Below are 16,219 nucleotides of genomic sequence, written 5' to 3'. Positions count from 1 at the left end.
TCATGTTGCAGTTTCCCTTTTGCAAATGAACTATTCCGCACATTTGGTGGGTCTTCAACTCATAAGATTTGGCCTCTTCAGTAACATCGAATCTCAATTTAATGATCGAACCCGATGGCAAACGCAGAAGCAGATTTTTGGGGGGAGAATAGACTTTTCAGAAGGGGAAGAGAAGGCCATAAAAAAATACACTGGCCAAGAAAACAAGCGCGAACAGCAGAAACAACGAGTTCTCTCAAAAAGAAAACAGAAAAAAATTGGCGCATCCTGCACTAGCGGTGCAAGGCTGGATACAGAGCAGAGCTGACGGCACTTCTACCTAAGTCGGAGACCCGGCTGTTCCACCTATCTTCCCGCTAAACGTTCTCTGTGACTGGCAGGTCTAGAACGTCCCATCTAGATGCAGACTTTCGTATGTCTCCCAACGTGGTCCACATTAGACGCGCTAGAACTCGCACCCAAATCTAAAGACAACGCCCGCTCTACGCTCCCAAAGAAAATGCTGTGCGGCCGTAATGCGATCAATCGATCCGATATCAGTGAACAAGCTTCACTGACAGTGGGTGGTCTTCGCCTGGCGGCGCTCGTACAAGCCTATGAGGAGCACAAATATCCTTTGGCGTCTAGATACCGGTGGCCTGGGTCCTTTTATTTTACAGTCCAGCGATCTTTTTGATTAATTTATCATTCCTTCAGGGCCAGAGGTAGTACAGAGGGAGTGGGTTTACAAACAAAGCGAAAAAAACCTGAGAATACAGCCAGTGCGGTAAGAAAATATAAATTAGCCTCGTTGGGCAACTTTAGCTAGGGCATCGTTAAAAAAAATTAAAGCCGTTCCACTTAGTCTGAATACTGTCGGAAGTGCCGTGCAGTGATTCGCCATAATGGACTATAGCTCCATTACCCGCTCACTGCTACCACCCATCACGCTTTTCGTCGCCCTGTCTCACTCCTCTCTTGATGAATGGAACGGAGGTTTGTCTCATGCAATTAAAATTTCCTGCCTTCGCAGTGCTCGCGCGCCTCCTGCCTGAAACTGCACCACCGGGAGTTCTGTTCTTTTTGTGCTGGGAGGGGCGCTGCTATTGCCACCTGTGTGAATGGCACTCAAGTCGGCTTCGGTTCTAAGTGGTCTCTGCTGCCGACATTGTGTTTCTTCCTTGTTGAAAATGGTACCCACGTACTCGCGAAGTGCAGCGCTACACGTACGTGCCAATTTTGACTTTCAACGACCCCTTTGGGGCCCTTTATTGCCCTGTTCTTTTTTGGGTGAAGCTAAGCCTAAGCCGCCGCCACGCCGTCGGTCTCCCTTCACTGTTCCAGCCCGCGAGGATGGAAGCACCGCTGAACGCGGCGTTTTCCTCGACGTTGGGTGAGGATCCGGACGTACTCGCGCCGTCTTCTCGTGAAAGTCTACGTTTTTTTCCCGTGCAAGTCTCTGTGTTCACAGCAAGCACAACGTACCTTCAAAACCGTGAGAATGAAACTCAGCGCCAGCCAAACAATACCCAAGGTTCTTGTGAATCTCAACAGGCCCCCCCTTACGCCGCTGTCTTGGCCCATTGGTTGTTTGGAAAAATTTTATTGACTGCCTGCAGAACTTTCGCTGACCGGGCCTAAGTCGCCCGCTTGGGGGCGTCGCCGCTGGACCTCTTCGCCCGTTTGGGGGCGTCGAAGTCCTGCCGCTTCACCGCCTCACAGGCCTGTTGGACGGCCAGTCTTGGCCCAGCTGGCTGCCTTGCGAGAAGAAATTCAGCTGCTCAAGACTGAAAACCAGTAACTCAAAAAGGCCCTGGCCGCAAAGAATCAGAATGTAACCAAAACGAACCCCACTAAACCCGCTTCTCGCAACAATACGTGCCCTGGCCGGAGCCCCGGCATAAAACGTACTCCCACATCACAAAGTAGGATCGATCCGGGGCTCACGCAGACACTCCACGCTATCCGAACCGACATTCAGCGTGAACGTACAACACGGGAAGATGACGTCGCTAAAATTCGAAGACTTCACAAAAGTCACGGGCACCAAACAACGGCGTTACTGCAACGTTTTTCAGAATGGTTAACGCTGACAGAGGCTCCCGAGAAAAGTCCATATTCAGCAATAACGGCTTCTCCTACTATTCTACATTGAAATTGCCGTAGCTACCAGCAGAATCATCTCACATTGTTAAAGCGCATTAGGCAACTCCAATGGCTATTTATATTGCTCCAAGAAACTTGCACAACTCCTAACGCTCGCGGCTACACGACCTACACCAGCCCTTGCATACCTGCAGACCGCATCGCAACTCAAGCGGACCCCCCCCCTGACACCCGGATATGCGGCCGTACTGGTCCGTGCAGACCTCGGTAGCGGACAAGAACATTGTACCGGGCCTCACGTCTACTCAGCATGAAGTCGTGGTCGCTCATGCTCGACTAACTAGTGGAAAAACCATAGTGGTTGCCTCGACCTACTAGAGACCCATTACAGGATTCTTCCGTAATTTTAGTTTAATTGGATAAGTCAACTTACGTCTCAACTTCCCTGCACAAATAAGGTTATTGGACGCGACTTCAATGCAAAGAGCCACACCTGGGGCTACAACAATACAGACAAGAGAGGGGCGGCTCCTGAGGAAACTGCTCAACTATGCAATCTGCTCCTTGTTAACGACCTCGCCTGCGCAACAAGGGCGGGGCTTCGTCCATCTCAAAGGGACACCATCCCTGACGTGACATGGACCACTGCCGGCCTCATCCATAATTGGTCCACATACAGCACAACGTATGTGGTCTCAACGGGACACCATCACTGACCTGACATGGACCACTGCCGACCTCATCCGTAATTCGTCCACATACAGCACAACGTGGGGTAGTGACCCCTATCCTATATCTATTACATTACGCGGCAGGCGTCTACGCATGACGAAAACTATCACTCGAGACTTCTGGTGTGCCTTTCGGCAAGCTCTCAATGCACATGAGGACCACGATCTTTCGGCATTAATCGCTGGCATCCAACAGGCCTCGCACATGGCTTGCGAACAAGACACCCCTCCCTTGACACACCTGAAGACACCCCTCCCTTCGTGGGCATTTATCGAATTTGTGGAAGCGAGTCAAGCAGCTCACCCACCACTACCGTTGTAATGGTCATTGCCATTGGGACCGCCTGATGCGGATCAGGCATCAATACAAACTGATTAATTTGTATCAGAAGCAATTAATCAATGACAATTGGAATGATTTGTGCTCCTCACTTAGCAAGGAACGTGGCCTCTCCAAGCTGTGGCGAATTTACAGAGGCCTCCCCGGGAAATCGAAAAAACGCCAACCACTGTTCTCCACCCTTGCACTACGGACGATTCAGCCACAGTAGAGCACCAACTTATCACTACCTTCTTCCCCACGGTATCACTCACCCAGCCCTCCGCACTACCGGTCATCCAGGTCTCCGATTCACGCAAAGAACTCTCCGTTCACCCTGGCAGAACTCCGGGCGGCTATATTGCAGGGAAGACTACGTTCTACACCTGGCCATGACGGCATCACCTGGCAACAAATTCGGAACATGGACGATTTTACCCTGACTCGACTATTAGCCCACGTGAACAAGCTATGGGAGATGAGCGAGGTCCCTAATTACCTGAAACTCACCTTCGTCCATCCCATTCCCACACGAAACAAAGACCCCAATGTTATCACAAACTTGCGGCCGATTTCACTTACTCCTACTCTGTGTAAACTAATAGAACGTCTCATCCATGCACGAATACAATACTACCTAGAATACGCTCAACCATGGTTTCACCCATCCCAAACCGGCTTTCGCCTTCATCTCGGTAGGCACGACTTCCTGTAGCTTTTTCGTCGTGTTATCAATCGCTAGGCAAGGAGTCGCGGCCTACCGGACTACGTTTTAGCCATAGATATGCGCAAAGTATTCGAAAGAGCCATTCAAACCGCCACTCTAGAGGAATTAGCCAAAGCGTATCCCAGCCACAAAACTCAAACTGGGTGCGCCACTTAATCCAGAGTAGACCCATAAAATCTAATGGTTCCCATCCGTTCTGGTCGCCCCGCACTTACTTTCTGGACAGAGGAGTTCGTCAAGGGTCTATTCTCGGACCAGTCCACTTTAATCTGGTGATGCCCCGCATGGCTCACAAACTCGAGCGAGACACATCAGCCTGTTTCGCCATCTACGCGCATGATATTACGATAATGCCAGAAGGTAATGACTTCAAAAACAGGGACAGTATGATTACTGAACTCCAGGCGGCTGTCGCAAGCCTTGAGAACCATCTGCCTCAACTCGGGCTTGAGATGGCGCCTGAGAAAACTGAACTCCTTATTGTTGACGGAACCAAGTCCTCGCCTTCTACGGACCCAACCGCCCTCCACATCGCAAATACCACAATCCGTGCCACTTGTGGCCCCACAAGGCTGCTTGGCATCCCGCTGGGCAGTCACAACAATCCAAGGATCTGGCTAACTAAATTGAAAAAGCAACGGAACCCTATCCTTCACCTCATTAAACGCCTGTTAACAAGTACGGGGATGCACAGCAAAGTTCATGCGTTGCTTTGGCTCGTGCGGTGGCCATCGGTTCCCTCGCATATGGTGCCCCGGTATATGACTTTAGCCAGACTAATCTCAAAGTCCTCCGCACCCATCGCAGGGCCACACTCCGAACCATCACCGGCCTACCTCGACATACAAAAATTGCGGCACTCGAACAAGCCGCTCCACTTCCCCCTATCGATCTGATAATGAAGGAAACTCGAATGCAAGCGGGCTTCAAGCGGACTCTTACCCTGCAAGGACTGGCGCTCTCAGATTGGGACAACCAACGGCCTATCCAGGTGCACAACGTGCTCCCCGCAGGGGGCATCTGATAAAGCAGATGCTTGCGTGTACTGTGCGACACCACGGACCCCGAGCACCCACGTTTAGCCGTGCGTGGCAGCGCCGTGACCGGGGAAAAGAGGGTCCTGGTGGTTGAGCCGACGCCGAGTGCTTGGACCTTCAAGGCCCCCTGGCGAAGGCAACACACCACTTTGGCGTCCGCTTCTCGTAGATGGCAACCTCCGGTCTGACCCGCCCGGGGGGAATCGGCAGTCGCCTTTTCCTGTCCTTCCCTTCACCTTTCGCTTTCCTGTCTCCTTTCTAGCAACTTTCCTGTCGTCTCATTCTTTCTCAGTTTCCCTTTTTTCCTGGCGGCTAGCGTTAACCTTGTGTGGCGGACGACCCTGAGTTCAGCCATATTAGGTTATAGTCGTGGTGTACAGCTGGCGTGGGCAGGACTTGCTCGCGAGTTCCTGTCCCGTCCCCTTGTTGGGCTCCATGGTAGGCGGCTGGCACCATGGCCGAACAGATTTTTCATTTTATGGCTGCTTTTTTTCGCTCAACTGATCCCTCTCGTAAAAGAGGGGGCACCGACGTAACTGCTAGGTTTTTCACGAAGAACGTTACCAACGTCCCACGCTTCCACGTGGTTCACAGCAACGATGAAGAGAAAACTGCCCGACTTGTCTCACCATTTCTGGTCGCAAAAACCCTAACTGCCACCATTGGCGAAGGCTACAAAGTAAAAAAACTAGCTAATGGAGACCTCCTACTTGAACTGCTCTACAAACACCAGTGTGACAAACTGCCTGGACTAACATCTTTTGGTGAGATCCCTATAACTAAGCGAAGACAGGTCACTCAACACGGTCAGCGGAGTCATCTCCGATGACGACCTAAAGGACGTGTCTGAGGAGGAACTTCTGGAAGGTCTGAAAGAACAGAACGTCACAAATGTGTATAGAATCAAAATCAGAAGAGAAAACAAAGAAATCCAGACTAAACACATGGTCCTTACCTTTGCATCCAGCGTACTTCCAGAATTCGTAGAGGTAGGATACACAAAAATGAAACTGAGACCGTATATTCCAAATCCTCGCCGATGCTACAAGTGCCAACGATACGGTCACGGCTCGCTAAGCTGCCGGGGCCAAGACGCCTGTGCCAAATGTGCCTCCAATGAACACCTTACTGAGAACTGTGAATCCGAACAACAACTCTGTGTGAACTGCAAGGGCAACCACGCAGCATACTCTCGTGTTTGCCCAGCGTGGAAAAAAGAAAAAGAGATCATAATGCTGAAAGTGACTGAAAACCTTACATTTCGCGAAGCACGGAGGCGACTGATACCAGCGCATACCCGATCCTACTCCGTTGTGGTGCAACAGGGCGCGGCATCACAGCTGTCTTCGGCGCCTGCTGAAGCTACAGAGAGTGAGGCTGAAGCAAGGCCCCCCGCGCCCCCGGTGGAAGCAGCTAGTGCTGCTCCATCACCCCCAAAGCGGGCTGCACGGACCCCTGGTTTGGCAGTCCCGAAGGCCTCTGCCCACACGGCGAGGTCCAACTCTTCAACACCCGTGCATTCTGCACGAACCTTCAGCGTCTCGGAGGAGACAATGGACACAAGTGAGGGAGGTTCTCGGCCGTCTACTTCGGTGGTGCCGTTGAACTCCCTTGAAAATGGAAAGAAAGGCAAAAACCGTATCACGGTACCGAAAACGTAGTTTTCACCTGATACAAATATAACATGGCATTCCTAGTCCACTGGAATTGTAGAGGACGTTTAAATAATTTAAATGACGTGAAAGAAATATTCGCGACTCATTCACCTGCAGTCTTGTACGTTCAGGAAACAAACTTGGGTCCTAAACATAAGGACATACTGAAAGGATACCAGGTCTTTCGTTGTGACCGAGAGCAGGCGAATAGGCTCTCTGGTGGTGTCGCCATAATTGTGCAAAACGGTATTGCAGCTCAAGAACACAAACTGAAAACTAAGCTAGAAGCAGTAGCTGCCACCATGCTTGTATTCAAAACAATCACAGTCTGCTGTGTGTACTTGGAACCGCAACTCACGGTAACACTGCTTGATCTAGAAGACTTAGTAAATCAGTTACCAGAACCGTTCTTAATAGTAGGTGATTTTAATGCCCACTCATCCTTTGGGGGAAGTGAAAAAACTGATGTAAGAGGCCAGACTTTAGAAGATTTGATTTTGACCTATAATGTCTGCTTACTGAATACTGGCAAGCCTACATACTGCTTCCCAAGCTATGGAAAGATGAGCTGTTTAGATTTATCCTTTAGTTCACCATCTGTTTTTAGCGATTTTAAATGGGATATCATAAACAACCCATATGGGAGCGATCATCTGCCTGTATTCATTCGCGTAACATCATCACCAACCATTATCCCGACGAAACCACGCAGGTGGAAACTTCAGTTTGCCGACTGGGGACTTTTTGCTTCGGAAGCAAATTTAGACCAAGTTTTTCCAGACACTCTTAGTATTGACGAATTGAATGAAGTGTTTACATCCCGCATTGTTAATGCTGCACGCATAGCTGTCCCACAGTCCACGGGAGTGGCGAGGCAGAACCACAAAGTATGGTGGACCCCAGAATGTAAGGAGGCAAAAAAGCAGCAAAATAAAGCATGGGGAGTCTTTAGAAAGTACCCAAACCAGTAAAATTTAATAATTTTTAAAAAGGTAAGAGCTAAAGCAAGGTACATACGCCGAAAAGCTGAGGAAGCCTCATGGCAAAATTATGTCTCGTCTATAAACAGCTCCGTAACATCAAAGAAGGTATGGGAGCAAATTCATAAGCTAAACAGGACGTACTCCTCCTACACACTTCCCCTTTTAACAGCACCAGATGTGCAAACAAGCACAGAAGAACAGGTAGATATACTGGGTGAACACTTCGCCAAAGTATCAAGTTCCGCACACTACGCACAAGCTTTCTTAAAGTATGAAAACACAGCTGAGAAACAACGACTGCCAACATGTGGTGGCACAAACGAAACATACAACACTTTAATTACACTCCAAATATTAAAAAGAGCTCTTTTGGCTGGTAAGGAGACCGCCCCGGGCCAGATGATATACATTACGAAATGCTCCCTCATCTATCTGGTCCTGCTGTAGAAGCACTTCTGAAGTTTTTTAACAAAATTTGGGTGTCGGGAAAAATGCCGGGAGCATGGAAAAAAGCTTTTATTGTAGCATTCCTAAAACCCGGAAAGCCGCCAACCTCCCCTAGTAGTTATAGACCAATAGCCCTTACGAGCTGTCTGGCCAAAACTGTTGAACTAGTTGTGAATACCAGGTTACACTTTGTCCTACAATCAAATGAACTTATAGACATTCACCAGTGCGGCTTCAAAAAAGCATGCTCAACAACTGACCATCTTGTCCGCCTCGAAAATGCCGTACGAGAAGCATTTACACACAAACAACACTGTCTTGCTGTCTTTTTTGATCTCGAGAAGGCTATGACACTACATGGAAGTTTGGAATAATGCGGGATTTAGTAGAATTAGGCATACATGGAAGAATGCTGAACTGCCTGAATGACTTCTTGACAAATCGCTTATTTCAAGTGCGCCTGGGCTCAACCCTGTCGAGGAATTTCGTACAGGAGAACGGGGTCCCTCAGGGCTGTATTCTTAGCACAACATTGTTTGTCGTCAAAATGAACTGCATATCCAAAATAATTCCAAGGTCGATTATGTATTCTGTTTATGTGGACGACCTTCAAATAGCTTGCACATCGTCCAATGTAACGACGTGCGAGAGACAACTACAGTTGACCATAAATAAACTGACAACATGGGCAAACAGAAATGATTTCCAGTTTTCACCACACAAAACACTCGCTATTCTTTTTTCACTCAAACGAGGCCTGCAGGCAGACCCCACCCTACACCTAAAAGAAATAAAGTTGCCTATACAAAATGAACACAAATTTCTCGGCATAACATTTGACAAAAAACTCACCTTCCTGCCTCACATCAATAATTTGAAAAAGAAAGCATCCGGAGCTCTAAATATACTTAAAGTTCTGTCTCGTAAACACTGAGGTTCCGACAGGTCATGCCTCCTACAAGTTTATCGCTCCGTTTTGCGCTCTTGCTTAGACTATGGTTGCATTGTGTATGGCTCAGCAAGGCAGTCCTACTTAAAACGACTGGATCCCGTACATAATTTAGGTTTACGACTCTCGTCTGGTGCATATAGGACATCACCCATTATTTATTTATTTATTTATTTATTTACTCTCAAGGCCGAAGCATTACAGAGAGGAGCGGGTATACATCGTACAAAAAATCAAGAAATACAGCAGATCAAAATTGTATGCACACAATGGCAGTCTGAAAACCATAAAAAGAAAGACTGCGTGATGTAAAAAGAGGCAGGGTGGTTGTAAGAACAATGTTAAACATGGTTGCGTCTTTGAATGACGCGTACACACACAAAAAAAGCTAACAAGAGAAAACACAGCTTAACTGAAATGGCGAATTTACGCGAAATGGTTAGAGAGGGAGTTTTTAAACAAAGTGACGTCAGTGATAGCAGCGATAGGGGCTGGAAGGTGGTTCCACTCATTTGCAGTTTTCGGGATGAATTATTCAAAGTACAAATTCGTGCGGGCGCTAGGAACACCCACTTTAAACTGATGGTCGTTGCGTGAGGTAACGTACGATGGCGGCTGGAAAAGAATGTTGCTAAGAGACGGGATAGTATGAAAAATCTTATGGAACAGGCAAAGGCGAGATACTTTACGCCGCAGTGAGAGAGTGCGTAGGTGAAGATTGGCTTTCATCGAGGTAACACTGGACGTGCGATGGAAGTTTGACATGATAAAACGGGCAGAGCGATTTTGAATCGCCTCGATGCTGTCAACTAGGCAGTTAGTATGTGGGTCCCAGACTGATGACGCGTACTCGAGTTTGGGTCGGACTAATGTTTGATAAAGCAAAAGTTTAAGGTTAGTCGGAGCCAAAGAAAAGTTTCTGCGCAGATAACCTAACGTGCGATTCGCGTTATTTGTAATGTAGTCGACATGTGTGTTCCAAGAGAGATTGTTAGAAATATACACGCCAAGGTACTTGTAAGACGAAACAAGATCGAGATTGCTTTGGTTAAGTGTGTAGTCGCACGGTACATTATGAGAAATACAACGGGAAATTCGCATAGCCTTGCATTTAGTAACGTTTAGTTTCATTAACCATGTGTCGCACCATGATGAAATGTGATCCAGGTCTGCCTGAAGGGCAAGTTTATCTGCGTTAGTCCGGATTTCACGGTAAATTACACAGTCATCGGCAAATAGTTTGATAGATGATGAAATGTCATTAGGTAAATCGTTGATGAAAATAAGAAATAGTAAGGGACCAAGAACTGAACCTTGCGGAACGCCGGACGTTACAGGGCTAGTCGGGGAACAGTGGTCGTTAGCAGTTACGAACTGGGTGCGGTTAGATAAGAAACATTCAATCCACTTTAAGACATTAGCATCGATATTTAGCGTGTTTAGTTTCAGAAGAAGTAACTTGTGGCAGACGGTATCAAAGGCTTTTGAAAAATCTATGAAGACACAATCAACAGTAGATGAACGATCAGCGGCAGAGAATAAATCGTTAGTGAAGGCCAAGAGCTGTGTCTCACATGAATAGGATTTCCTAAACCCGTGTTGGTGAATGCTAAAGAAGGCGTTACTTTCAAGAAAACTCACGACGTGAGTGTAAATTACATGTTCGAGAAGTTTGCATGGTACACTGGTGAGTGAAATTGGGCGATAATTCCCGGGACTATGAGTGTTTCCTGATTTAAACAAGGGAACCACCTTTCCCACCTTCCAGTCCTCTGGGAGAACACCCTCTTCTAATGACTGATCAAAAAGTGTCGACAGTATAATTGAGGAATAAATGTCAGTGTTTTTCAAAAATTTAGAAGAAATACCATCGATGCCTGGTGACGACGAAATTTTTAAATTTTGGATCAACTTGCGTATGCCGGCCCACTCAATGTGTACAGAATTCATCACAATGAAGTCGCGAGCTTGAACCCCTGGAAGGACGGTCAGAGTAGTGCTCGTAAAGAATGAAGAAAATGCATGGTTAAGGGCGGTGCAAACATGTTCACTGGAAATTATTTCGTCCGTGTCGGTGGTAAGTTCAATCTGTTTCTTATCACCCCCGTTTACGACCTGCCAAAATTTGCGGGGATTGTTTTGCAGAATTGACGGTAACGTTTGCTGAAAGAAGGACTCCTTTGCCGCGGATAAAGCACGCCCGTATTCATCGGCTACATTTTTGTAAACCTCCCATCTTTCAGATGAATTAGAACGCTTGGCTTGGCGGTAAACACGCTTCTTTTTGATGGACAAGCGTCTCAATGTTGGCGTGAACCACGGTGATTGACTGTTACTTGCAATTTCGCGTAGCGGTATGTACTTGTTAACAAGTTCGGCAACTTTATTTTTAAACAGCATCCAGTTATCGTTGACAGATCTTTGGGTAAAGTCTTCTATAAAAACAGAGGTGAAATGTTCAAGTTCGGTGTTAATGGCTCCGTAATCAGCTCTACTGTAGTCCCTGAATCGCTTTTTACTTTTTTGTTTACGGGGCGATGCGCAGGGGAGGTTGAAAACGATTGCTTCGTGATCACTGAGGCCTGGCAAAACAGAAAGCGATTGCACGAGATCGGGGTGAGAAGTTAGAACTAAATCTAAAGTTGAAGCGCTTGAATGTGTAATGCGAGTGGGGCGCATATCAAGCTGCGTTAAATTGAATTGCGCGCATGTGTTAAGGAAGCAGGCGCTTTCAGAGGAGCCAGAGCCAGGAGATAAATGAGAGCTGTTCCACGAAATATCAGGAAAGTTAAAATCGCCTAGAATTAGAATTGGTGTAGCGGGGAACCTCACGTGCAAGTTGCTTAAGACATCATGAAAGTCACTGGAAAAACCAGATGGCGCATTCGGAGGGCGATAACATGCACAAACAATGACATCTTTGTGATTTATGCGGATTCGAACGCACACCAATTCAAGGGAACATACAATGGGAATTTTAAAAGACATGAATTCCTCTGAAACAGCGATCAAGACACCGCCACCAGAACGCGAGCCACGGTCACACCTAAAAAAGGAAAACGTTTTGTCGCACTGCAGGATCTCACGGTTTTCAACTTTTGACGACAGCCAGGTTTCGGTCAAAACTACCACATAAGAGAGGCACGTGTTTACTAACGAAGACAAGGCATCACGCTTGTTGATAACACTTCTGATATTACAAAGCAAAAAACAACAGTCGGGAGTACAGGTATTACAGCTTGTGTTAGCATCTAGCTACAGTGGAGAAGGTGGGCCGCTGATGGCAGGATCATCGCGATTAGGAGGAATTTAGGGGTCAACTGCGTTCGTTTCTATTTCGTACACGCGATCTGAAGATGCGCAGTAGGTGTATATTTTATTGCCAATAACCACTTTATTCTATTTAAGAGAAAATTTGTGACCAGTCGCCTTGGCGAAGTCGATTAGTTTTTTCCGGGTGGCGCGAGTAGCCTTGCAGAAATCCTCACTGATTGATGTATCTGTGTCACGAAACTTAGACTTCTGAGATAAAACACTATCTTTAGTTTTGAAAGAAGTGAAACGTGCTATGACGGGCCGAGTTTTATCTGGCGAAAACGTTCCTAGCCTGTTAGCACGCGCAATAGCCTCGTCAGGTAGCTGCAAGTTTAACGTAGAGGTAAGAATTGACCGCACCTTTTCTTCAGAATCGGCCCATGTTTCTGACGCTGAATCTTCAATTCCGTAGAAAATCAAGTTCTCACGGCGAGACCTATCCTCGAACTCATCAAGACGCGCTTGGAACGAAGCGTGTTCACTTCGAACGGCGGTGGCTACCATTTCCTGCACATGAGAGCCGTCTTGAAAATCCTCAAACGAATCGACTCGTTTTTCTAGATCAGTTAAGCGAGTTGTCAAATCTAACACTTTGGACTCAAGTAACTTTTGGTTTTCTTTCACTTCGTCTATGGATTTAATGAGGGTGTCATGGCGTTGGTCAAGGTGTTTTGTTAAATCTTGAATAGCCAGAAGAACGTCACTGTTCTGTTTGCTAGCGTCTTGTTTCGTGGGACCTGGGTTGAGCTCAACGTCTCCGCTGACCAACAACATTTTAGTAACAAAAACACACTCCACAACGGTGCAGGCAAGAACACTTGGGCATGGGAACAGCAGCAGAAAAAGGTTGTTTGAGCGTTTTGAAAAAAGGGGTGGGGCGGGACCAACCTGAACAAAAAGACAAAGGGGGTTGTCAGCCGCCGGCATCACTGCTGCGATCCAATGCCCACTGAAGGGCGAAGGGTTCCGCCAGCCGGTTATATGGTCCGTCAGCCTTGATGACGATGTCACACTGGCTTCTGCGTAGTAGGGCTCCAATGTTGCGCAAGGTGGCCAACCATGATCGACGCAAGGTGACGAGTCAAACAAGGGACATGCGTCGATCTCAGGAGCCAGTCGCAGTCGATCCGCGCAGGCAGCAGGGCACGTTCCAAGGATTGCAGCCAGCTGAACAAAAAGGCAAAGGGGGTTGTCAGCCGCCGGCATCACTGCTGCGATCCAATGCCCACTGAAGGGCGAAGGGTTCCGCCAGCCGGTTATATGGTCCGTCAGCCTTGATGACGATGTCACACTGGCTTCTGCGTAGTAGGGCTCCAATGCTGCGCAAGGTGGCCACCCATGATCGACGCAAGGTGACGAGTCAAACAAGGGACATGCGTCGATCTCAGGAGCCAGTCGCAGTCGATCCGCGCAGGCAGCAGGGCACGTTCCAAGGATTGCAGCCAGCTGAACAAAAAGACAAAGGGGGTTGTCAGCCGCCGGCATCACTGCTGCGATCCAATGCCCACTCAGTCTTTATGTTGAAACCAATGAACCACCACTTACACACAGAAGACTCATGCTCACGTGCTCATACATCCTAAAGATCCGTTCACTACCGAAACATCTGTGCTATCCCATCGTCACGAAATGCCCATCTACGACACTGTTTAATAACAAACCCCAAGCTATAGACCATTGCTCCTTCGGTTTGAAGAGAAATGTCAAGAACTTAGTATGCTGGACACATTACCTGGGACTGCCATAGAACAAAACTACCATCTTGGTATACATTCCCTGGTGTGTGCGATTTTACACTGACACACTTTCAAAAAAGAAAACACCGCGTGAACACATATTACAGGAGTTTTTGGCACTGAACGAAAAATACAAAGGCTACACCTCATTTTACACAGACGGTTCCAAAACAGCATGCTATGCTGGGAGTGCAATAATACAAGGTAAATGGGAGAAGGTGATCAGACTACCTCAGTGCGCCTCGGTTTTCACAGCGGAGTCTTATGCAATTGCTGTGGCTGTGGAAAGAATAAGGAAGGAAAGCATTCTGAAAAGTGTTATTTACACAGACTCGCTCAGCGCGATCACAGCCCTACATTATAAAAATGCAGCTCAACCCATAATAGGATACATAATACACAATTTAGTGACAGCAAAAACACAGGGACAGGAACTTAAGTTGTGCTGGGTTCCTAGCAATGTTGGGATCAACGGTAATGAGAGAGCCGATGCATGTGCTGCACAGGCTGGTAGTAAAACAGTAACACAAGTACATATTCTTCATACCGACTGTATGAAATTTATACGGAGTAAACTCAGAGAAACATGGCAGTCCTCATGGGATAACGAAACAAACAACAAACTTCACATAGTTAAGCCCACTATAACAGAGTGGGAATCAAGCAAACATGAGGAACGCTACACAGAAGTCATTTTATGTCGTCTCCGCATCGGACGTACATACCTGACACATAACTTCCTTCTAATGAAAGAAGATAAACCGAGATGTGAGGAATGCGACCAAGAGCTAACAGTAAACCACATGTTACTCTCATGTATGAAATTTGAGGTCCTAAGGAAAAAGCATTTTAGGCTGTTCTACGACGAACACATTCCATTTCACCCCAGTCTACTTTTAGGAGAAAACGCACTTGTTAAAATTTCCTCCGTTTTTAGTTTTATAAAAGAAGCACGGATTCTAAGCAAGCTGTAACGTGCTGTAACCGTTATTATCCACAAAATACACAAAACCTTCTGTTTGGCGCATGATAGCCTAAGTTGCTTATGTGCCATAAAACACAACACAACACACAAACACACGCACAACGTGCTAAGCCCAATGGCTCCATGGGCTCTCCCTGACGTCGCCCCTGATGCACCTTCGAAACCAGTCCCGCGCAGTCACTCCACGCGGCACAAAAAGCGCCTAGAAAAGCTAAACCGGTCCTTGTTGCCCGGGTGAGAATGACATCTATATGGATGCAAGTGTCAGCGACCACACCATCAGGCTGGCTTGGCACAGCTCGGAGAACCCAGATCTCATCGGCACAGCTAGTCTTAACTTTCTCCACATCACGCCATTGGAGGCTGAGCTCCATGCTGTCATCGGTACTCTCAACCACATAAGCTTCGACGTCTCGCAGATGCCCCCATCCCATATTCGCATCCTCACGGAGTCCATCGGCGTAGTTCCAGAACTCAGACGCCCATCCTCTCTCAACCCTCTCACACAACAAACCCTGACCCATGTTGCCCTACTCCGTCGCAACGGGGTATCTGTACGGATTGAATGGGTTCCCGGCCACGAGACAGCTTGCACGGGTAACCAGGCCGCCCATTCTGCGGAACGGGACAGTGTTATCATTACACATCCGCTGGTTCCAAGCACGCCGACTCCGTCACCGCTACCTGCTTCCCTGCTGTTACTTCGACATAAGCGCGACAAGAGGAACCGCTACATCGCTGCCACCCCTCAAGGGTACCTAACTGGCATTCCTCCCCTACCACGAGGCGGTGAGGTATTTCCCAACAAGCTCCTAGCAAATGCCACCTACACCACGCACATAATCCGAAAATGGTTCTCACCCAATCTCCTTCTCAAATGTACATTCTGCAATACCCTCACATATGCAGACCTTAACCATCTCCTTCGAGATTGCTCCTTCTTCTCGCAACATCGCTCAGACATCATCACATCTTTCCACGAGCCCACAGGCACTCCAGAAGACTATCGCACTATTGAGAAACCGGTACTGCACAAAATATGGCTGTTTGCCATCAAAAGTGGCCTAGCACGGGCAGTGTAGCTGGGGTCGGCTGTGGTCCCTGCAAGCTGCCACGTCCCTGTAAAAGACACTGCATTCCCCTCCCCTGTTCCTCTTCCTCTTCCCTAAACCGGCCTTTGGCCCTCCTTACTAATAAAGGAGCTACTACTACTTTTACTACTTTTTGTGCTCTTTCTTTTGTGCTCTGTT

At 47.6% G+C, this 16,219-nt stretch overlaps 1 protein-coding gene across 1 annotated transcript; it reads right to left on the bottom strand.

Annotated features, from left to right (window-relative positions):
- Positions 1-1,616: 1,616 nt before the first annotated feature.
- LOC144166065 (uncharacterized) lies at positions 1,617-13,737 on the bottom strand. Its single transcript, XM_077695724.1, has 3 exons — positions 12,541-13,737; positions 6,353-6,509; positions 1,617-1,733 (listed from the first exon to the last, which is right to left on the bottom strand). The coding sequence occupies exons 1-3, from the start codon at positions 13,731-13,733 to the stop codon at positions 1,617-1,619; spliced, it is 1,467 nt and encodes a 488-aa protein (XP_077551850.1). The 5' UTR covers positions 13,734-13,737.
- Positions 13,738-16,219: the final 2,482 nt, after the last annotated feature.

This window comes from Haemaphysalis longicornis, unplaced genomic scaffold, assembly GCF_048455015.1.
Source record: "Haemaphysalis longicornis isolate Haplotype H1 unplaced genomic scaffold, Haemaphysalis longicornis Haplotype H1 scaffold_16, whole genome shotgun sequence".
Classification (NCBI taxonomy): domain Eukaryota; kingdom Metazoa; phylum Arthropoda; class Arachnida; order Ixodida; family Ixodidae; genus Haemaphysalis; species Haemaphysalis longicornis.
The sequence above is the reverse complement of the archived record's forward strand: the minus strand, read 5'-3'. Positions and strand labels throughout refer to the sequence as shown.